Source organism: Polypterus senegalus, chromosome 7 (assembly GCF_016835505.1).
Source record: "Polypterus senegalus isolate Bchr_013 chromosome 7, ASM1683550v1, whole genome shotgun sequence".
NCBI classification, from domain to species: Eukaryota; Metazoa; Chordata; class Cladistia; order Polypteriformes; family Polypteridae; genus Polypterus; species Polypterus senegalus.
The window spans coordinates 48,486,811-48,510,836 of NC_053160.1; the positions used below are offsets into that span (position 1 = coordinate 48,486,811).

The 24,026-nt window shown below is 39.3% G+C and overlaps 1 protein-coding gene across 1 annotated transcript in view; it reads left to right on the top strand.

Moving 5' to 3' along the window:
* Positions 1-5,397: 5,397 nt before the first annotated feature.
* LOC120532527 (fructose-1,6-bisphosphatase isozyme 2) overlaps positions 5,398-24,026 on the top strand; it is a 47,781-nt gene continuing 29,152 nt past the window's right edge. The window contains exons 1-4 of the mRNA XM_039758597.1: positions 5,398-5,671; positions 17,183-17,345; positions 18,598-18,690; positions 22,059-22,199. Of these exons, the coding sequence (XP_039614531.1) occupies positions 5,502-5,671; positions 17,183-17,345; positions 18,598-18,690; positions 22,059-22,199 (567 nt within the window). The 5' untranslated portion in view covers positions 5,398-5,501. The remainder of the gene's footprint in view (positions 5,672-17,182; positions 17,346-18,597; positions 18,691-22,058; positions 22,200-24,026) is intronic.

Genomic DNA, 24,026 nt, shown 5'->3' on the forward strand with positions numbered 1-24,026 from the left:
AGACCAGGGGTCTAGAACTCCAGTCCTGGAGAGCTACTGTGGCTGCAGGTTTTCATTCTAACCCTTTTCTTAATTAGTGTGCAGATTGTGCTGCTAATTAACTCTTTGCCTTAATTTTAATTGATGCACAACTTCAGACTCAGGCCCCTTAATAATTTCTTTTTTACTTAATTAGCAACCAAAGAATACTAGGACACAAAATGTACCAACATGTAAACAACAACCTGCGTCCATCACACAATAACTGAAAATACAGAAAGGTGAAGACCTCAGTAATGTTGATCTGCTCAGGTCAACAAAACATTTTGACAGTGCTTTTAAAAAAGAAAATGTCTGCCATGGCAGGATGAGCGCCATGGAATTAAGTAACAGGTTTAATTACCAATGAGAATTGGCTTCAATTAAGAAACTGAATGAAGTGAAGTTGGTTGGAGTTTGAGGACCCAACGTAGTTGGTCGTCTGTTGGCTCACTTAACATCAAATTTATGTTTAGGTGCTGTTTAAGGAAAAAAAGAATCAATTCAGCAGTCAGAGTCTCAAGAAGAGTCAATTAAAATAAAGGGAAATAGCTAATTAGCAGCAAAAATTGGTCACTAATTAAGAAAAGACTTGAAAACTTACAGCCACAGTAGCTCTCCAGGGGCCTCATGCATAAACGGTGCGTATGCACAGAAATGTTGCGGAAGAACGTTTCCACGTTCAAATCGCGATGTATAAAACCTACACTTGGTGTAAAGCCACGCACTGTTCCACGTTACGTTTGCCACATTGTCTTTCATCAGGATAAGCAAAATAAAAATGAAATCAATTGACGTGACTTCGCTAACCATTCAGGTCTGTCAAAGAAAAGATATGTCCAGATAGATCATATATGAATTAGTGGACCCTTCAAATCAAATAATTGATTGATGCTTAATGAGTGCATATTATCAAACAATCATGCCCACTTAAGTACAGTTTAAAAATGTAGCAAAACTTTGACACAAAATGAGGTCATTCTGTGCATCCACTTCTTCTGGAAAGCTAATTGATGAATGAGCTATATACTGGATAAACAGTTGGGTCTTCCAAAACAACACCGTGTCTTCTTCAGCAACATAACTGGCAAGTTTGTTCACACTTCTACCTCTCTCCTCAGCTGTCCAGCATACCTGAGTCTCTATTTTGAACAAAAATAATTATTCGTAACAACAAATTAAACATCTAGAATAAGTGTTCAAACTTAGTATACAGGGCAATATTACTTCAGCTATTGTTTTGGTCCTTTAATCGATGACCATGATGTCACTACAGCCTCACTGAGATGTTCCCAGATCAGTAAGAGTAAGAGAATGTGCAGGCAACAGGTCCATTTTGACAACTTGTTCATTAAGGGAAACTGAAATGTTATACAAGCCATTTAATTTTTTTCTAAAGAACAGAACATATAACTAAAGCAATCTTTTTTGTGACACAATAGTGGAATGAAGATTGTCAGATTAGTAGTAGATTAAATTGTCAGAACCTAATCACCAAAATTCAGAATATCAAAGAACACTTGTATTTGCTTTTACATATGATGTGGTAGAATTCATTGAAACTAATATTTATAAATGTTACAGCCAACATACGACATTGCTGCCTTGCCTTCTGGTTTAATTTCAGCCAGTCACATTAGTTGCCTAAATTCAATTTCATTATTTTATTAATAATCTCTGCTAAGACAATTATTATGGCTGAATCTTTGACTTCCTTCCACATTCCTTAAACAGTTCATAGATGCTGTATGGACACCTGACCATCACACCTACAGTATATGAGTTTTTGGGACATCCCATTCCAAAACCATGGGCATTAATATGGAGGTGCTTACCATGCCCTGCCCTGCCCTGCCCTGTAAACACCTCCACTATTCTCAGGAGGCTTTCCACAAGATTTTGGGTTGGTCCACCACTTCGTGACTGAGCTGTTGTTGCTCCTAGATGCTCCTACTTCACAATAATCACGTTTACAGCCAACCAAAGAAGATTTAGTAGAGCAGATATTTCACATACTGACTTGTGGCAAAGGTGGCATCATATGACAGTGCCATATTTAACATCACTGAGCTCTTCAGCATGACCCGTTCTTCTTCCAGTGTTTGTCAATGGAGTCGCATGGCTGTCTGCTTAATTGTATGCATCTGTTAACAATGAAACACTTGAACTCAGTAATTTGGAGGGGTGTCCAGGTACTTTGACCACACAGTGTACTTCTTCCCAATTCTTTTTCAGACATACTGGCATCTTTGTGAACCAAAACCGTGGACTCATAACCCCATAAGACTTTCTGCCACTGGTTATTTCTCCATGCTTAACGGTGCTTTGCATTATGTTGTCTTGTTATCTTTCTTTAAGAATGATTTATTAACTGCAACATGCACTACAACACCATTTTTGAAGACTTCATTGCTCATTCAAACCAAGTGATTTTGTGTCAGATGCAATTGAGTCTGGCTGCAGACCTCCAGTACAGCACTCCATTGAGGAGCCAACCAAATTGCTCACATCTGATGATGTTTACCGATCTTTCTATTACATGTCAGTGGTGTTCATCATTTGCATCACAGAAGGTGTACCTTATGTTTCATTCTTATAAAAAATACTTAAACAATGGTTAAGATTAGGGATGTGGGAGGGATTATATTACTCCTGAGTAATGATGACTATCAAGAAGGCATGTAGTTTTAGTGGTGTGATCATGTGTGTTAAGGACCCATGGCCATGTGCAGGTTTTCTACTTCATCTTTAGTGCATCTTGTGTATCGTGGGTGTAGCCATGGGAGTGTTCAGTGTGGAGGCAAGCAAATTGTTTAACTAGGTCTGCTGTTCCACCATGGCACTCATGGGACTGCAATCAGCACACAGCATCCACAAGAGAATAAAGGAGCCCCATGGTCAAGAATGAGACTGAGAAAAAGGAAAAGAGACCGAAGTCAGGGGGATTGTGTTTGAACCATTGCTGCTATATGTAGGAGGCAGATTGAGCAGAGTAGTGGCTCTTTGGGGTAAGGTTGCTCCTACTAATCATCCACCTTAGCAGGTGCCACCAACAGCTCTGAGTGGGCTTCAATTGAAGGCTAAATGATGGTGGTGGGAGAAAGAAGCAGCATTTGTGGGGTCTTCACAGATGCTGAGGGATGGCAGCGAGTTAAAGGGTTGAATATGCCTATCAATTGACATCTTGCTGAGGTGACCTTAGACGGTGGGCAGAGGAGACAGTTTTTAGATGGATGCACTGAGGCTCGTGATTCTTTACAAGGACAGATACTGACTGCTTTTAACCTGATTTTAACCTATTCTTAAAAATATTTATTTGCATTTTAACCTCCACAAAGCACTTGTTTTTATTGAGGAGTATTTATTTATTGAAGACTGCACAGCACTTTATTTGAAAATAAAAGAACTAAGCACTTTGATGCACCAACTGCTTGTCGCTATGTGTTCCCATTGCTCAGTAAATTCTCGGTACATAACTATCGATGTCCCAGAATCAATTGGGTATTGCCAGCTGTGGGCAACCAGGGCATCACAAGTGGGCATGCCACATAGTAGGACTGTCTCTTGGACTATGACTCTGTTGTGTAGTGCTGCTGGTCACATCCAGCCAATTCTCAGAGTTTCTGATGTGTAAATAATGTGACATAAGCATGCAATTTGAGACGATTGAATCACAGGGCTTTAGTGGTCTGTGCGGAGCAAGTGGTCTTTGTGGAGCAAGCACTTCACTGGGCTTTCTGCAGTCTCTTAAGTGACTTTTCAGCCCAGTTAATCAGATGCAAACAATGTTTTGTGTCTTCTAGTGTGTTTCCTGTCTTCTTCTTTCCCAGTTTCTTCAGTTTTCTTTAAGGCAGTGTGAAATGAAGAACACAAACATATAAAGGGTTGGGGCACCAAAGGTTACCCTGTTTAATGTCCAAGACTGAAATGAACTCATAATGTAGCAAACAATGCACATAAGTGTTGCTAGTGACAGTAAAGAGTAACAAGCCTTCCTTCTGGGAGAAGATCCTTTGTGGTCAAAGGTCTGGTCTAATGTGACATTGGACCTCCTGTGGTGGTGGAATTTGTACTGAAGGAAGCAGAAGAAGTTGGGCTGATGAGTGAAGACAGAAAGTGACGTCTCAGTAGTCTTCTGGAGAAGTCTCCTCCATTCTAGGGTAAATCGAAATTGTGTTAAAGACTATGTCACACCCAGTTTGGACCCAAAGCCCTGTGAAATGCTAACATACTTGACAACACTTTGAACACCATATCTTGAAAGTCCACTTTGGTGTGCTACTGCTGGCCGATTATAACCTTGTCAACGTTTTACCCAAGCCATTTCCAAACATCTTCTCAAGGCAACCCGGTATTTATGGTTCCATTCAATCCACACAATTGTTAGATGGCCCCACTAGCCCACCTGGTTCAGCTAATCAACACTTCATAATTTGAATCAGGGGTGTTGTTGGTGGAATTTAACAAATAAGTGGAATGACGGGTGAATACCTCTGGGGAGAGGTTTATGAATGGCTAAGTTGATACACTTTGACAGACTATTGATCTATAAAAATCATAGACTTGTATTGTACTAATCATCTCCTTGGATACTGATGATGTATGTTTTTTGAAAAACACATAAAATCCTTGTTCTTTATTATTGTATTAGTGTTTATTTGTATTTATTTAAAGGTATTTACTGTTTTACATGCAATTAAACACTTACTGCCCAAAAAATTTGCTTTAGAAATAATGCTTTAGGTGTCTAAGCCTTTTGTCAGTTCTGGACGTACAGCATATTCCTTGTCTAATGAAAAAACACCCGAATCAGGAATATTGTGTATTCGTTTATTCTGTCTGACTTGCAAATCCTTTTCTATTCATTTTTTTTTTCTTAACCAAGTAATAGATATTTCATTACAAAGTAGACATGTTTATGTAAACACAGTAGTTATTCCTTTTATTCAGTGGTTTGGTTATCCAGGTATAAATAGCGTAACCTTTCAGTCAGCTCATGTTCTTCCTGACCTTTCCCATTAGATGAGCCTCGATTTCATGCAAGTCATATGTATGAAGGTCATGGGCACAAGAGAAAGCCAAATTTAAAAGAGGAAATAGGATATCTGATCAAAATAATAACTTACTCCTCTCAGCTGTGCCATGTTCTCAGGGAGAACATTAGGATTTGCGAAAGTCTACAGATTTTGGTAAATAATAATGAATAATTCAATACTCATCAATGAATGTGGATTATATGTTCATTGCTGGCAACCATCTAAGAAAGATAAGCTACACAGACTTAACAGGTGTCAGGTTACTGACAGCAAAAGCATTTCAGTGACTTAACTCAAGCAGCTTTCGGGTTTTAAAAATATCTTGGCCTAGTGCCCCAGTAGTACTTAGTTAAGTGAAGCTGTAGTGCCATTGAACCAGAGCTGCCATCCTCGCTGCTTGCAGTACGACTTCTCCCTGCTGAAAGAGGAAATAAGCGTACCTTCAAAATGTCTGATCAGTCACCATTTGACACAGATGTGATCACCCTGACCCGCTTTGTCATGGAACAGGGGAGGAAAGCAAAGGGAACAGGGGAGCTAACACAGCTGATCAACTCCATGCTGACAGCAATCAAGGCCATTTCTTCAGCAGTCAGGAAAGCCGGCCTGGCACACTTGTAAGTTGTTGGCTTATCACACAAGCAGTGAGTGATTGAATAATTGGAAATATATAGAGGTTTCTCTGAAAATAGTTTTGCATTAGGCTGCATGATGGTGCAGTGGTTTGTGCTGCTGTCTCATGGACAAAGTGTCCAGGGCTTGAACCCCAGTTTGCAAGTTCTCTTTGTAGCTGCATCGGTTTTGTCTTTGGGTGTTCTGACTTTCTCTCCCCAAAGACATGCATGCTGGTTAAACTGGAGATGCTAAAGAGGCTCTGGAGGAGAAAGGCACTATAATGGACCAGCTCTCCTTCTGGGGCTGCTCTTCGCTGCCAGGCCCCCATCACGCTGAATTGAACTGAGCAGCTTAGAGAATGTTATGTTAAACTATTTTGCATTTCTACTTTACCTAGCGTAATAATAATTCCTAGAGACTGAGTGTCATATTTGGAGAGATCTTTATAAGTATTCCAACTGCAATTTGCTTGCTGACATTTATTTGCCGTACAGTGAAATGTGATGCATCTGGCACATTGCTGTTATTCATCTCGCCCACAAATTATAACAACTCTGGCAATTTCCTTGAACAATGAGGTAGCTGTCCCCTCACAGATTCCACTGGAGGCCCACAGTGATTACTGTGATGTTCAATTAGAAGAGTGAATTTAAAATGTGGGATGCATTGCGCATTTCCGCAGTTTGATTTCCAGGATAGATCCTCGCCTACGTTTCCATCCTAAGTTCAAGTGCAAGTTCAAGATGAAGAGCTAAGCCATACAGAAAATAAATTGTTAATTTCTAATTTTGATAAGTTATTTAAAAATGCTGCAACAGTAGAGCTATGCAGGTTATCTCAGATTGTAATAGCAGAGACAGGTGTCCCTAAAGCTGCATAGCTTGCTGTCTGTTTTTATATTTGCTTGACTTAAATCAATGTTTACAGAAGCCTTTGGATTTATTATGCAATGTTTTTATAATATTTTACAACTAAAAGAAAAAATGTCATGAAGAATCATGCGTATCTTTTGTAACACTTTCCTTAAAGTGTTTTATGTTGTACCCATAGAATAGTTATCAAGTCATTTTAAGTGTAAGTATGTTGTGACAATGCAGTGCAAGAACAAGAAAATGTACAGCAGACCAGGGATGGTGCCATACCAGAAGGAAATAAAAATTGAGATATCAAGCTAGGAAACGGTGGTCTCTGGTCACTGACCCGAATGAAGGCATACCACAAAAGTGTGAACTTTGCCTTGTTTAGGACACTACTTATAACTGCCCTGAATGGCACAGTGCCACAAAGTCACTTTGCAGAGGCCCAGTAAATGGATAGGAGACTCCTACGGCTGGCTGCTGCACCATTTACTTCAGTGTATTTTCATTAAAAGCATGGAGCCTTTCAGTTATCAGCTTGATCAGCAGAGAGGCACAATTTACTTGGGGTAGGCCTTAGATCATGGACTTGAATATTGGAATGCTGCAGTTGAAGAAAGATCACTGGGAACTGGCTGATATGGTGACACACGGCAAGGTGACACATTTGGCTTTGGTTTGCACTAGTTAGTACAGGGCGGCACGGTGGCAGTGGGTAGCGCTGCTGCCTCGCATTTAGGAGACCCGAGTTCGCTTCCCCAGTCTTCCCTGCGTGGAGTTTGCATGTTCTCCCTCTGTATGCGTGGTTTTCCTCTGGGTACTCCGGTTTCCTCCCACAGTCCAAAGACATGCAGGTTAGGTGCACTGGCGATCCTAAATTGTCCCTGGTGTGTGCTTGGTGTGTGGGTGAGTGTGTGTGTGTGCCCTGCAGGGGGATGGCACCCTTCCCAGGGTTTGTTTCCTGCATTGCTCCCTGTGTTGGCTGGGATTGGCTCCGGCAGACCCCCGTGACCCTGTAGTTAGGATATAGCGGGTTGGATAATGGATGGATGGATGGACAGTTAGTTGGATGGCCGCAGTGGCTGCAGGTTTTTATTCCAACTAGTTTCCCAATTAAAAGGCAGTCCATGCTGAGAATGAAACTTGGTATTGAACTGTTTAGCTTGTTAGTGCTGGCATTCATCCAAGAGCAATTTTAATTGCACTGTAGAGTTTCCTTCTGTGAGAACATTATCCATGGGTTTTGTGGACCAGAACAACTTTAAACATAATGGTCCTTCCATTTCCCCTCTCATTCATTTCTAAACATTTTTCATCACAGATACTTCATGGAAAGCATGTGAGCTGGAGAGCTGCTGGTTTATTGGTTATCTGCATCTCATTATTAACTAATGTCTGATTAAGAAAACAGGCAACAATTAAAACTTAAATGCAGCTGCTAAAATCTAAAATAGGCATTTAAGGGTTCTGAATGGTAACAAGCAAGAGAACTAAAATTAAGCCCAAAAAAACATATTGCTTTAATAGTAAATAACATGGTTCTAATTAAGAAATTGATTAAAGTGAAAACCTGCAGCCATAGCCAACCTCCAGGACTGTAATTGAGGACCTCTGATCTACAAAGAAACTAAAATGTGTCTTTGATGAATAAAGGCACTAACAAGGCATAGAGTTAAAAACCAACTTTCATTATCAGCAAGGACTGACTTCTTATTAGGACACGGGCTGGAATGAAAACCTGTGGCCACTGCGGCCCTCCAGAAGTGTGACTGCGGACCCCTGAGTTAGTAGACCCTTGGCATGAACAGCCACTTTACCACAACTTAGTTAATGCAATAAAGGTTGCTGTATTGGAATTTTTTAGGAAGATCCCCAGTAGTTGGCGTGAATGAGCTGGTACTCAGGGACGGTGGCTCCAGAATTTAAACTCAGAGCTCAAGAACTGGGAGCTGAATAGGCACCGGTGTTGGGCTGATATAAAATGTTGACTTCAGTACCAATACCAAAACGACACTGTAGCAGATAACAGATAACTCCCCTATCCCCTAAAACCCCCTGTGTTAAGACCTTAAGAAGATCTTTTTTCTTTTTAATTGCTTCCCAATCTGACTGACTCCCCTGTAAGTTCGTCTCCCACTTCATTGTGGCAAGGCCCTGAAGAATGTCGCTCCTTCTCATTTTCTCTTCATTTGTACTTGCTCGTGTTGTTATTGCACACCACACTCTTCCACTCTTGCTGTGCCGGTTTTGCATTTTAGCAAAATCTTATTCTCTCCATCAAACGTTTTCTGACTCTGCCAAGACAGGTCCTTGCCCTGCTGTGCACCTTCCACCAATAGTCCACGGACTCTTGTGCGCCTTCCGTTTTTTTTTCTCCTCTGTGCCCCCCAGAGTGAACAGCGATGCTTCCTTTGCATAACCCACCTCTCTTTTAGAAAGCAGCTGTGCAGCTACACGGCCCTCTGGATTGCCAGCCCGGCACTGTAATATGTTCAAGTGTCTGAAATATTAAAACATATGAAAGATTCAAATAAAAAGTATTTCCTGACACTTGAAACTTTAACCTGGAAGAAAAACAACTTCAAAGTATCCTTGAGGGTTAAAAATAAATTAGTGAAATATGCATTAATTAAAAGAGTGTGTGCAGTGTATGGACTCTACTGCGGATTAACGCTATTTTAGTGTAATATGACACTTTGCCCCACACTCTGCAGAATTACAATAATTAGGATTGAACTTGTTCTGTGTGTGTTCGTCTGTTCATCCAACAAGCTTGGGAAAGCGGTCTTTGTGAACTTGCACTCGATGAAAATGCTACATTTGTTAACCCACTGAAACAGATAAATGTGAACTTTCCTTATTTTTACTGTAAATACCATTTCACACATGTCAAGTTCTGAGCCTCAGTAAGACACTGGGTTAAGCAAAAGAGAAATGCTTGGTAAGATCTGATGTTTTGCCGCCTTTGGTGAGACAAGCTTTGTAACACTAGGGCTGTAGTACATTCTGGTTCAGCTTTTCCATTTGCTTTAGCTGCAAAGTATTGCCATATCCCATTTTGACTGCCATGCTTATGCTCTCCATGTCTTTTTAGAAAGGAAATGTAGTCATATTTTTAATGTAGTAAAATTATCGAGTTTATTCAAAATGCTAGTAGAGTACCATTTTAAAAATGTAGTAGTTTGGTACTTTTTTACTATCGGTGTACCACACAGCTCTGATAGAAACAAACTATTATTTGGGGATCTGAGCACATATTGGAGGCTAAACAACAAAGTGGCACCAGTGACTACCAGACGGAAGATGCTGATAACCTAGTGACAAGTGGCCAGGACAGACCAACAAGGAACAACCATGGAAGTAATGCAACCTACATGTGAGAAGAGGAGAGAACAAGAAAATAAGGCAGGTCAGGTACTGTATTTTGCCAGATAGTCAGGATACCTGTGAAAGTTAGGACCACTTAATGTTAATAGGCGTGTTTTTGTAATCTATTACGCTGCATATTGGTTTGTTTACTATTACAGTAATGTTATTCCCTTGCTATTATTATTCAGTAAATAAATCAAGCTCTCAGTTTTGAAAAAATAGATATGTCTCCGAGGCCATGTTGGATTCAAATTGGACGAAGCCACACTACGTGACATAAGCAATTGAATGAACATGAACATTGCAGAATGGCAATGAACTAATGATGTTACTTTGTTGGCACATCAAGCACATTTTAATAAGAGGTGAGACACAAAAATAACCGGATTGGTAAAAAAATATATATTTATTGATGAATTACAGCATTCTAAACATTGTCACCTTCTACAGTATATACTCCCCATCCCGATCTCTACACTGCTCCATACGTGTCTTCCATTGATTGAAAGAGTGCTGGAAGTCTTCTTGCTTGAGGCTCTTCACTTCATGAAAAACATGTTCCCTTCAGGTCACTTTGGATTTTCAGGAACAAGTACAAATCACAGGGAGCTAAATCGGGCGAATAGGGAGGATGATCGAGGACAGGAATGTTTTTGTCAGTCAAAAACCGCTTTATGGAAAAAGAGAAAATTCGTGAGAAATTTGATGTTGATTCGCTGTCTGATTTTTTCACCCAACATTATCATGGCAATTAATGTAGCGATTGTTGTGCACATACTGACTAGCCTATTCACAGGATATACCTAACCGGTCGGCGGTTTGAGAGGACGTGTAGTAGGGGATATAGTTTTATGATTCACGTCCAGCTGACCTCCAGACGGTTTTCTAGGAAAGCCCCAAGCCCAGTTTTGTGTCTCACCTCATACAGGGTTCATCTGGGGCCTCATGCATAAACGGTGCGTATGCACAGAAATGTTGCGCAAGAAATTTTCCACGTTCAAATCGCGATGTATAAAACCTACACTTGGCGTAAAGCCAAGCACATTTCCACGGTACCTCATACCTTGTTGTACGCAAGTTCTCCGCTCGGTTTTGCAGACTGGCGGCACCCAGCGTCAAAGCAATGGTACTGTTCCTGTGTGATTACTCATTATTTTCATGACATGGCTTTATAAATACACCGAAACTAACCGCATATTGTTTATTAGTGTAATGCATCTGATTGTAATTAACTCGTAACAATATAATGGTCCAGGGAACAGCCATAGTATTCCAAATACCATAACTGCTTTAGCGTTGTTACTCTCACTTCTCCTTCTTCTTCTTCTTTCAGCTCCTCCCGTTAGGAGTTGCCACAGTGGATCATCTTTTACCATATTACTCTCACTGCACCACTCGGAGTATTTATATCACTGTATCTGAGTGTGAATCACAGCAGCAGTTGATCGGAAAGAGAATTATCGGTATACAGCTTCAAGCACATGTTGTCTCAGCCACTGCAAAATGTTTCAAAGCCTTTCCTGTATGGACCTCGCGGTTCAGAAACAGTTTTATCCCAAGAATTTTAAATGCGCTCAATCAATTGATCCTTGTAGAACTGTTTGTATTTATAAGTAAAATCACCCCACTGTAAACTTGCACTACAGTTATAATATTGCACAACCTGAGCCACTTTATAAAGCGCGTATTTACATATGATGACAATATAATTTTTAAGATGAAATGCAGCAAAATATGTTTATTATATTATACAGATAAAACTTTAACTTAATTTAAATAATCTATATTCTTCACTGGGACTGTCGTGAAGGATAGAATAATTAAACATGTACTACGAAGATATTTCAATGTTCCTTAAAAGTTCTGAAGAACCGTTGTTATAAGCTTACAGATAGCTTAACGTCTATTACAGAGCTGATTGTATGGTGATCGGTTACTTGGAGAAAGAAAAGCAAGGACTGCAGGGGTGGCTACGCCAATACATATTGAATATAAAACAGAAAGAGAAAATAACAACACAGCTAAAAACGCAGCAACAAATTTCAGCAAAAGTTAAATGCTTGTGTCATGAGCACGAGGCGGCTATGCAGTGTCCGCAACGGACGTGGCCATCCACCGTGCATAAGATACTATATTGACATTGGCAGGTGAAGGGGCCACCAATTCTTCCTCTGCCCAGGGCCGCCACAAGCCTAGAGCCGACCCTGAGTATTGCTGCAATAAATTATTTCATCGAAGGTCCCACACAATCACTGCGCCGTGAAACCCATGTTTAATAACGTGCTTTAACTCCTATCATCATGAAAATGATATCACATATACATCTCAGTATTTTAGTTATTCAGAGAGCTGTAATATCACGAATGTAATGGATTCTGTGTCCAGTTGGAGGAAGAGAGCCGGTTTAAGAAGCAAGTAGTGATTCACACACACAGAGCACATAGAAGATCAAATACAAAACAAAGCATTTAACGTGCTACTTTAATTACGATGTGATTTGAGAAATTGGTTAATTAAACGATTTTAAGATGAAGTTGATGATGTTCTACTTTAATGACAAAATAAACTACATGAATAAAGTGGAAATTTCGAGATTGAAGTTGACATTTCATGCTTTTTCCCCACTGTGTGCCTTTTTTTCTCTGTACCCTAATAAGCTTTCATATGACACTCAGACAGTGGGCTTACAACTCGGCTTTTCACGGCGACTTTGATATGTGACTTCTTTTTTATTTCTGGCACTGTGCGACTTTGTGAACGTGAGCTTTCAAGTTTCTCTAACACGCTATGTCACTCGATCAACTTCCTTTTTTTGATTATACCACGGTTTAATTAAACAAATAGTATGTTTTTCCTTTGCCTCCACTTGGTATTCGCTGAAATTCTTATATTTTCCCCCGTGCTTTTCCCATTGTCTTTTTACAGAAGGCTGAGCTTAAGGACGATTTATATTGATTTGCATATTCAAAGAGGCGTAATTCTGGGAGGAGTTGGGGCGTTACATAAAGCGTGTGCACGAGCGTTACTTTTCACGCTGATCGGGATTTATGTAGAGGAAGAACGTGGAAGTTGGAGTACGCACAGATTCTTGCATCTGGTTTTTCTGTGCGTAAGCACATTTCGGCTTTTCTGCTTACGCCATGTTATAGTGCGAATTCTACGCACGGCGTTATACATGAGGCCCCTGGTTATTGTGTGAGAACACTGTAATTAGCGGTACAATCTTGATCAGAGTTATATTTTGCGCTAAGTAACAGTTCAGTGCAAACACAACATGTTTATCTCATTAGCCAAGGACTCCCACTTTGTTCAAATAACTTACATTTGTAAGATAGCAACATACATTCTGCTGCTTCCTCTGCAACTTGTTAATAGACTTTTTAATTCCTTGTTTTGTTAGATGGTTAATTTGATTGCATCCCAAAAACCTGAAGCACATTTGAAACTAGCAGGCAAATTTGACTGGACATCATACAATTAAAGAACATCTGAAGTATTAAAGTATGTCAAAATTTGCACAATGTAAACATTTAATTATAAAAACAATATTAATATAAAATATTACTGTTATATTACAGCCAGGGTTTTTTCCCCTCAATCTTATACTTAATTTATTTTCTCTTTTATGAATTAATACTTTTATATTTTAAGTTTTTTTATGTATTTCTACTAGTTTTGCCCTATTGAGTATTTTATGATATTTTTTGTTTGGTTACAAAATCTTCATTTGTATAAAGATTTCAGTTTGGAACCCAGTTTTATCTGCCTTTGGCCAACGACAGCCCCAAGAATCATTTTTCAATTAAAAAAATTAAAATACAGCAACGCGGTACACAATGGTGTAATGAGCGTGATAATAACATATAGTATGGTTTGTGCGTAGCAAATGGATGGTTGAGGAGGCCAGCATAACCGATCTACTTTACTTAGCTGCTGAAATGCCTTTTTTTTAACACTTGGTCTGGCGATCCAAAGAGAGCGACTTGTTAACTAACTCAATGGTTAAGAAACACTTGTCTATACATTACAAGGCAGGGCTTTTATGGTTTTTCTCTCTTGGCAAAACATTTTTGTTAACTTTAGAACTGTAGTGCAAATTCTTAACATCTAAGGCCAGGTCTCTATTTTTGGGCCTGTGTAGGCCATAGCCTGCAGGTAGCGGTTGAAGGACTGACTGGCATGGGCTCTGGGCTGGACAGTAATGGTCCTGGCCTGGCGTGTGGCTTATTCTAAGGGAATCACACTCCTCTTCTCCATATTTCTGTCTCCATTGCAGAACAATTATATTCAAACAAATAACGGCACACTGCATGATAACATGCAGTGTGAATACAGTTGACTTGAACATTCATAGTTTTCATCCTCTTTCTCAGTACATTTAGCATTCATTTGCTCAGAGGTTGATGCGCTTGCTACTTCGTGAGCAGCTCTTTTTTTCTCCAGCCAAGTGGCCCACTTCTTTTCTTCTTTCATCGGCATCTTTTCGCGCTAAAACTGATTAAGCCAGTGTTTTTTTGTTGCAATTACTTATTACGTTTTCTTTAATTTTTCACTTAAGCTGGCACTTAAGTCTTCAATCTGCCTCAAGAATGATTAAAGATATGAAGAGGTAGGAGAAGAACAGCGAAGATGGTAGGCAATGAGAACGGTGCCCGTACGCATGTGCTGCACGGCCACCCTGCTGGCCACTGCCGAGAGTTGATTCTACAATAAAATAAAATAAAAATAAAAAGAGGAATAACCTTGGAGGTCAATCATCACACTGAAAGTGGATAGTAGATGTCATGTAGTATATGAGTACCAAATTTCAGGTCAAACGGTTTGAGAGCTACAGGTGATTTAAAATCCTGGACAGACAAACGGACAGCCACGGTAGCTTATTATATATAAAGATATATTAACTCTGTCATGACTTGTCACACATGGAGAGACAAAACCATCAAAAACCTCTAGTCACACCAAAACTATTATTGAATATATTACTTAAATTAAATAATATGTAAATGTAATAGTGTGGAATAAAAAAAAAAACTACTGAAGGACACAAAAGAAAGAACTAAAAAGCAAAACAAAACAAAATCTACAAATGACAAGAAAGAAGGTTAAGCAGATGGAAATTCAAATATGCAAAAAAAAAAAAAATCAAAAACAAATATAACATTTCAAATTCAAAAAGAAAACAAAGTTTTAATTAAATAAGCAAGCAAAATCTAAATATAAAATCAGAACATTGAAGAAACCTGAAAATATAATATAAAAATGTCACACCAAATGAAACCAAATTACAAGGAGTGAGCAGTGTAATCATGTTCAGTTGACAATTGTTTGGTTTTAGACTTTAGTTCCCCTTGATTTTTCCATCTCCTGGTTTTTCTTTTTCTTTTTTTTCTTCTTCTTTTTCTACTGCTCAAACTAATGCTCATGACCCTCTGCCATTCTCTGGGTGATCATAACAAAAGAGAGCAGAAAAACACAATACAAAGTTCATGCCAGTGGATCGCTATTTTTATCTAAGTCTATGTTAAGCACTGCATTTTTAATTAGTTCTGTTATTTGTTTTATTTGCTGTTGTTTCAAAAACCAGGGTCATCAGATAGGATTGATTATGTTTGGCTGTAGCTGATTAAGAGGAAGCTGCTGTGTTTTAAGGCACCTTGTGGTGCCTTTCCCTTCTTTTGCCCTATCGAATGCTGCTTGCTTTTTGGTCCTTGCTGTCGTTTTGCTTGATTTATGCTCAATCTTGGGTATGTTTTGATAAAACTAGAACATTAGAACATTCTAGACAAGAACAGGCCATTCAGCCCAACAAAGCTCGCCAGTCCTATCCACTTATTTCTTTCAAAAAACATCGAGTTCAGTTTTGAAAGTCTCTAATGTTTTACTGTCTACCACATTACTTGGTAGCTTATTCCAAGTGTCTATCATTCTTTGTGTAAAGAAAAACTTCCTAATGTTTGTGCAAAATTTACCCTTAACAAGTTTCCAACTGTGTCCCCGTGTTCTTGATGAACTCATTTTAAAATAACAGTCTCGATCCACTGTATTAATTCCCTTCATAATTTTAAATACTTCAATCATGTCACCTCTTAATCTTCTTTTGCTTAAACTACTGTATATAGGCTCAGCTCTTTTAATCTTTCCTCATAACTCATCCCCTGTAGCCCTGGAATCAGCCTAGTCGCTCTTCTCCGGACCTTTTCTAGCGCTGCTATCTCCTTTTTTTAGCCTGGAGACCAAAACTGCACACAGTACTTAAAATGAAATTTTTGCATATCTGTGGATGGGCTCTTGTCAACATGAAATTTTCAATACAAAATCACAGATACACAGCAAAACATTAAGAGGTGACAATGATAACTCATCTTGTGTGGATCTCCCTCAGTACATGATCTGTATAACGTCTCACAGTGAACAGGCTTGGCACTTGTGATTGCGCATACCCTGTTCGTACCTCTTGTTAGGTGCATTTTGCCTCCATTCACCATCAACGTGGGTAATAACAGATTGGGAGGCAGAGATCTGTCTAATCTTGTCTGTGATAAATGTTGCATTAGTGATTTCATGCACTTTCTATATCCATATTTTAATTTTTGAAAAATAATAATGGACTCTGCAGTGTAATTAACAACAATCTGCATCAATGTCTTTGCAGCTCCTCACAAGCTCCAGTCTAATGCAATACTGGAACTGATCTGAGTAGAAAATGTAATGAAGGTTGCTGGAAGGGCGTCTTTCAATAAATAAAATCACCAGTTTAAATTCTTTAGCAATTCACAAGTTCATGCATATACACACACACATATGTACAGTATATATGTACATGTGTATATATATATATATATATATATATATATATATATATATATATATATATATATATATATATATATATACACACATAAAAGAAATAATGTTTAACACTTTTTCCTCAATAAACTGATTGGCCTCGCACCACCCAGAACAACAAGTTTGAGTAAAATATTTAAGAGAAATATTTACTAACACTAATCCACTGAAGCACTAAGAATAAAAGAAATAGAAGTCAAGTCAAGAAAAACGTGGGGATTTTTCTTTATCATAATAAAGAAAATAATAAAGATTACATCTTGCCTGAAGAAGGGGTCTGAGTTTCCTCAAAACCTTGCATATTGTAATCTTTTTAGTTAGCCAATAAAAGGTGTCATTTTGCTTGACTTTTCTCTACATTCATAATAATGACAAATGCAAACAAATTAACCAGAAAGCTTGGTTTGTTTGAATTATTATTTTTTTTTTTGCCTCCTTTAGGTATGGGATTGCTGGGACTGTAAATGTTACAGGGGATCAGGTGAAAAAACTGGATGTCCTATCCAATGAAATGGTCATTAATATGCTCCAGTCATCTTACAGCACTTGTGTTCTTGTCACGGAGGAGAATGAAGAGGCGATCATCACTCCCAAAGAGAAAAGAGTAAGACAATTGGAAGAATTGGCCAGCAGGTGGTGCTGTAATATCATACAACGAACGTTATTGCCATTGGTGTCCATTACGCTTTAAAAGTCTCTCATATAAAACCAGACTGGACAAAATTAAAAAAGTAGAAAAAGAAATTAGAAAAGTTGCGAAACCTTGTAAATCCAATGCTGAGAAACCGGTGGCCGAAGCCCATTCCTGACAATACAAATGACAGGAATGAACCTCAGACGTTCAAAATCAAAACTATACACAAGGCAGTTATTTCACCTGCAGGTTTTTGGAGGTGTAGGAGGTAAACACTGATAAACACGAGGAGTACGTGCAGCCACCACAGGGACAACACGGCTGGGTGCGGGGTTCAAACTCAGAACATAGGATGAGCGAGGGGGCTGAAGAGCCGCTTTGACGCATGCGCAGTCGGTTCTGAATATAATTAAAAAAAACTGCTTGATATATAACTCCCACACAAGTGACTAAATAATGTAGCAGCGCGCTCTGTGCTTTACCTGTGGCGGGTGGATCACTTGAACAATAAAGAAAGGGAAAAGATGACAAGTTACATTCTAAGCAAATAATAGATTTATTTATTTATTTATCATTATACTCAGACGTTTACAGGGTATGTAACTTTGGATTTAAGAAGTAAACTCAACAATAGGTGTGCAGTTATTGCGATTTTATGTCAGTTTTTAAAGAATGAATTTTGTTTTTCGGTCTACTGGCTATATAATATCAAAAAAGAAAACAGCAAAACTTACATCGTCAAGCTTTTACTATAATTGTAACTTGCTCCATTAGCCCTATGTTCTTTATACAGTAAGTTATGTGTTCTTAGATCCATCGACACAGTATCTTTTGTTGCCAAGTTGCTTTCCAAGACGCTCAGCACGTTCACAAGCACACACACGTCGGGCGCCTTGCTAAGTCTCTCGGGTACTCTTAAGATGGGACAAGACCACCTACCTTCACTTCTGACACATACTAAGTCGAACTGTCAGGGGTGACCCCTATTGTGGCGTGTTCCTTTATTTCTGTTGGGCTTTGCAAAGCGCGGTGCAAAAAATAGCAATATAAGACGGGCTGATTGAAAGCTGCATTAAATATTTAACTCTTAAACACGTTTTCACATTTTAATCGATTACTAATTGGTTTGAACATAATTATGTAACACGTTAAGCCCCACTTTTTAAAAGCTTGCTCTGCACCAGGTTAACCGCTAATGAGTTCCTTTCCTTCTCTCCTGCAGGGTAAATACATTGTCTGCTTCGACCCTCTGGACGGCTCCTCTAATATCGACTGCCTGGCCCCAATTGGGACGATCTTCGCCATTTACAGGAAGGTAAGCGCTTCGTCTGAGGATGGCCACGTTAATTAGTAATGACTCTGGGGCATAACTTAGCCTGTCTAGAGTTTCTTGAGATGCGGATCAAATAACATCTACTGTATTGTTTTTATTTCACTACGACTAATAATATAACTGTCAAATACTTGTGTAGTGCGTGGCTTTGTTTCGGCAGGTTTGTGGATTGAATTCCATGATCAGAGTCTTTTCACTTCAGGGAGTCGGTTGATTTTGCTTAGCCTTGCTTAAACAAGCTTACATTTCACATGAATAGGGTGAAATATAATACAGCCGACGCGGGTTCAAGAATGCATATCTTCTGCATATTGTAACGAAAACTGAGATGGAAAGACCGAGACGCCCATGGAATGGAAGTTAAGCCCAATAACAGGCACGTTTATTTCACAACAAATAATTTACAACAGTCGTCTTGCAGAATCAAACTTACAAACGCCCTGTAAAAATAAGCCACTTTAGTAGACATCTCACGGTGTTCCTGGTCGTAGTCCATCGTCTCCTGTCGTGTCCCTTTTCACAGTTACCCGGTTATCATCTACAAGTCTGTATTTATGATGCAAAGGGAGTCTCCACTGGCCTCCTCGGACTTGAAAGCTGTAACGAGAAAGTCCAAGGGCTCTGCACACTAGTGAATACCCTGCTGTCAATCACCAGTCCTGAACACGCCCACCTCTAGACTGACAATGCTGGCCGTTATTATATAAGACTCAAAACAGACAACTGCACGTACTTTGGTCACAATGAATCAGGTGTTCGCAGCACATTAACTAGGTTGGACGGGCCTTTGGTCCGTACTTCCCAGACACTTAGATTAATTTAAAAAGCATAAATTCTGAATAATCGGAAATCCCCAACCAGTTCTCCTGAAGCGTGTGAGGTTAACGATGTGCAGGGCAGAACAACAATGGACTTGTATTGTCCTCAAGTGCATTCATCTTTCTATTGGCCGCTTTTCAACAATTCATTAGAAACAACGCATACATAAAAAGAAAAAGAAAATCCTTAGGATAGCTTCAAGTAATCGACAGCTTAAAGAGACGTATAGCAGCGTCGGTGCATGATGAAGATACTGAAGAGGCAAGAAGAGAAGGTTCAGTGCTTGAGTCCTTTTAACTCCTCTCCCTTGGTATTCTGGTATCTCATACACTGACTGAGGCCAACCTCTGAGCCTCATTTTCATTGTCAACAACTGTGTGTGTGTTAAGAATTAAGAAATGGCACTATACCTCTGATGGCGAGTAGGATATTATGTCACTTTATAAGTACACCATTTTCTGGTGTAATTCTACTTTAATTCAAGAAGTCATGAATTTATAATCCTCTCTTGGAGTCCGCATCTAAATTGTATGCCCATGAATGTGGCACTTGAAGGGCAAAGATTTACATTTACGGTACCGACGATTTACCAGTACTCGAAAAGGTACTCACCACAGCCCACCCTTTCAACTTTGACTCATGAAAAATCACAGTTTTCACTTCAAGGCACATTTCATGCTGTGTGTGGTGCCACTGAAATAAATAAATGAAGAAACAATTAAATACATTAATAAATAAGCAAAAAAAAAAAAAATTATGTCACATTAACAGCAATTATTAATGCTCACCTATCAATGGGTTCTTATTTATTTTCGCCACCTTGCACAATTATTTATTTAACTTATTTTGTCCATAATATTCCTCCATGCACTCTTAAAGATACTTAATGCCGTTTTACAGTTGTTTGTTGGGTTGTGTGGTTCCCTGTAGAGTTCTCATCTCATTCTGAGCACAGTTCTATGCATATGAAGTTGATTCTCTGTGCTTTGAAATGTTTCCTAAAATGTACAAAAAGAAAAAAAAACCTGAAATGTTTAATGTTTGGTAGACTACCTAGCAGGACACTAACAAGTTAAGAAAATTGAACTTAGCCTGTGTTATTGTATGCAACAATAGCCAATTTTAAAATCATCAGCCATTGGCATTTCACAAATCTCTTATCAGCTATTAATGGTTATATACTGTATGGTGCCCATTATAGGTTTATATAAATAAAATGTTCTTTTTGGAACCTTCATGTGGATGGGTCTTTTGAGAACCAAACATGGTTCCCCTATGGCACCTGAAGAACATTCAGACCCCTTTAAGAGTGTAGGTGGCACAGTTTGCATTCCTTCCTCACAGCTCGTTGGGGTTCAGGGTCTGTATGGAGTTTGTATGTTACCCCAATGTGCATAGACCAACTGATATGAGTGAGCACCCAGTGAACAGGCTAAGTGTGCCCTTTGATGCACCAGCTCCACATCCAGAGATGGTTTCTGCCATCTACCCGTTGTTGCCATTGAAAAGCAGTACTCCGCCTCACCAAAGCCAATTTTCTGGAAAATGACAAATCGGTTTGGAGGGAGATTAAAAATATATATATTTTTTAAAGCTGAGGAAGTTGAGCCCTCTATGTTTTGAACCTGCTCATAACAAATAAAGCTTACAGTGTGAATGACATTATCTCCACAGCAAAGTAAGCAGCAACCCTGGAAGGGGTACCAGACATACTGTACTTGCATATTGTAGCCTGATTTCTAATTTGCATTAACTGGAAGCTGTCTTATCCTTGCTTATACACTGACTGAGGATACAAAGCTGTTCATTAAGCTTAAATAATTACAAAGAGTCTAGCCTATTTGAAAAAATAAAACTGTTAGTTTGTCTCAAAATGCCTGGGCCAACTTAAGTGAGACATTTTCTGCTTGCCTAAAACATATATATATATATATATATATATATATATATATATATATATACAGTTTATAGTACACAACCCCTACAGATTTACCAATAAGCAGAAAAAATCCAACATATGTTAAGTTACATTTTCCAGTTCAAATTCCTCATCCAATAACACTTTCTTAACCAGGGTAAATTCTTTTATTTTTCTTGTACTTCATATGTAAATTCTTCATTTGTGTGCATAAACTGAGCACTTTATGAACAGCTTACACAAAAGTATGTGAAATGTGAAGGAGAAGAAGACCTGGTTATGGCATTGTCTCTGCTGATTGATCGATTGATTCTTTGATTTCGTATATAGACAGACTAACTGAAATGTTTGATGATCCGACAGGTTCAACAAATGGCTAAATAAGGTTACTTTAGATAAGAATATACTTTATTTGTCCCCAAGGAGAAATAAAATTTTACAGAATCATAAAAAAAATGTATCAATCAATATTAATCCCCCATAAGATCTACTAGTTTGGATAACAGAGAGCTGCTGCTGTCAATAACAAGGTTTCAGTTGTCAGTAAGTTAAGCTCAGACCTGCTCAGATTGTAGTTTTAGACTTGTGACTAAAGAGCCTGATCTCTCCTCAGGTGACAGAAGATGAGCCCTCAGAGAAAGACGCCCTACAGCCTGGAAGAAACATTGTGGCTGCTGGCTATGCCCTGTATGGCAGTGCCACATTAGTTGCGCTGAGCACTGGACAAGGAGTCAACTGCTTTATGTTGGATCCAGTGAGTAATTTCAACTTACACTCATTTATTGTTCCATACATTTTCCACCAACTGATCCGCCTATTGTGACCTGGTACAAACTTACTTACATAATTCTCATATAAAAAGCAAGCAAATACAACTGTCGCATTTCTATTTACCTGTGGCCTGCAGAGGTCATTCACTCCTACTGGCCGAATTTGACACAGACAGAGGCAGGACACAAATTCAGCAGACATGCTTTTTATTTTTTCTTGTGGGAAACACTTTCCCCCCGTTTCCCTCCTGCACAACACAGTTCAAACGCAAGAACACAAAAGTACGCTTTCTTCTGTCCTCTTCTCTTCTCCTTTCTTTCCCTCTCTCTTTCTCTCTCAGTCCGCCTCCACTCCTCCAGGCAATCTTCGTCGCACTTCCTTACGACTCTGGCTCCTTATAAGCCACACCCAGGAGCGCTCCAGTTGGCCCATTAGCATGTTCCGGAAGTACTCCCAGGGGTGGCAAAAGCCTGAAGTAATAGGGCTCTTCAGTCTCCACAGCTCCTCCTGGTGGCCCCCACTGAACTCAACAGGGCTGCAGTCACCTCCAACTCCCAGCATGCCCTGAGGAAATCCGTGGTGCCACAGCCATCCAGGGGGACTGCCATCTAGTGGCCTGAGGAAGGTACTGCCCTGTGTTTGCGCTCTCCACTGGTCCTTCTGGTTTACAGGCATCCTGGCTGGGCAAGGGCCCCGGTGGTCCACCACAACCTGCAAAAAATATGTTGTATTTTCATTAATTTAGGTCTAGGTTAGGATCAGTCCATAAAATTAAAATGTTTCCTATTCATATATTGATATTTCTTTAGTGAAATAACATACACTTACTGGTCAGTTTATTAGATAATCCCTCTTGTTATTGTAATCCTGCGACTGCAGCTCAAAATATATACATAGCATGCAGACATGGTCAAGAGTTTTAACTGTAGTTTTAACAGAAATCAGAATGAACAAAATGCATAGTCTTGTATGCTTGGTACCTGACGCGGCTATTCTAGCATCTCAGAAAATGCTGCCCTTTCCTGGGATTTTGATGCACTTTGGTGTCCGTCTATGGGCAAAACCATATTGTAAGAGAAGTCAGAGCAAAATGACCAGACCTGTTCAATGTAACCAGAAGGCTTCAAATGCTCAAATCACGGTAGTTTACTGCCAAACACTTAACATGTTAGTCTGTGAAATGAAATTCTACAACAACAGAACACTTTCATGGTTACGCTTCTGTCAGTTATGAAGAGGAAGATGAGGCCACAGTGAACATATGATCACCAAAACTGGTCAAATGAAGACTAGAATATGGCGGATTAACATTTGAATTTCTATTGGGATGACAGGATCAGAATTTGGTGCAAACAGAATTTATCCATTCTGCTTAGCGCTGAAAGTATAGGGTGGTGGTGGTAGTGTAATGCTGTCTTGGCATTCATTAGGTCTCTTAATACCAAATTGGAGTGATCTGAAAAACACCACCTGCCTAACCATTTTTTGCTGAGCAGGTGTTTCCCTTAATGGCATTACCCCACTCTTTCATGGCATGAATACTTCCAGTGGGATCATTTATCATGTCACAAAGCAAATATCACATCAAGCTAGTCCAGCGAACATGACATTGATGTCAGTTCATTCCAATGGTTTGCATATTCCCCAGATCTTAATTTAATCGGGCACCTTTGGAATGAGGTGGAAAGCAAAGTTTGTAGTACGACTGTGGACAATAAATCTGCTGGAACTGCATAATGCTTTGGATGACGCTTCCAACACCTGAATCCATGTCTCTAAGAATTCATGCCGTTCTTCGAGGCAAAATGGC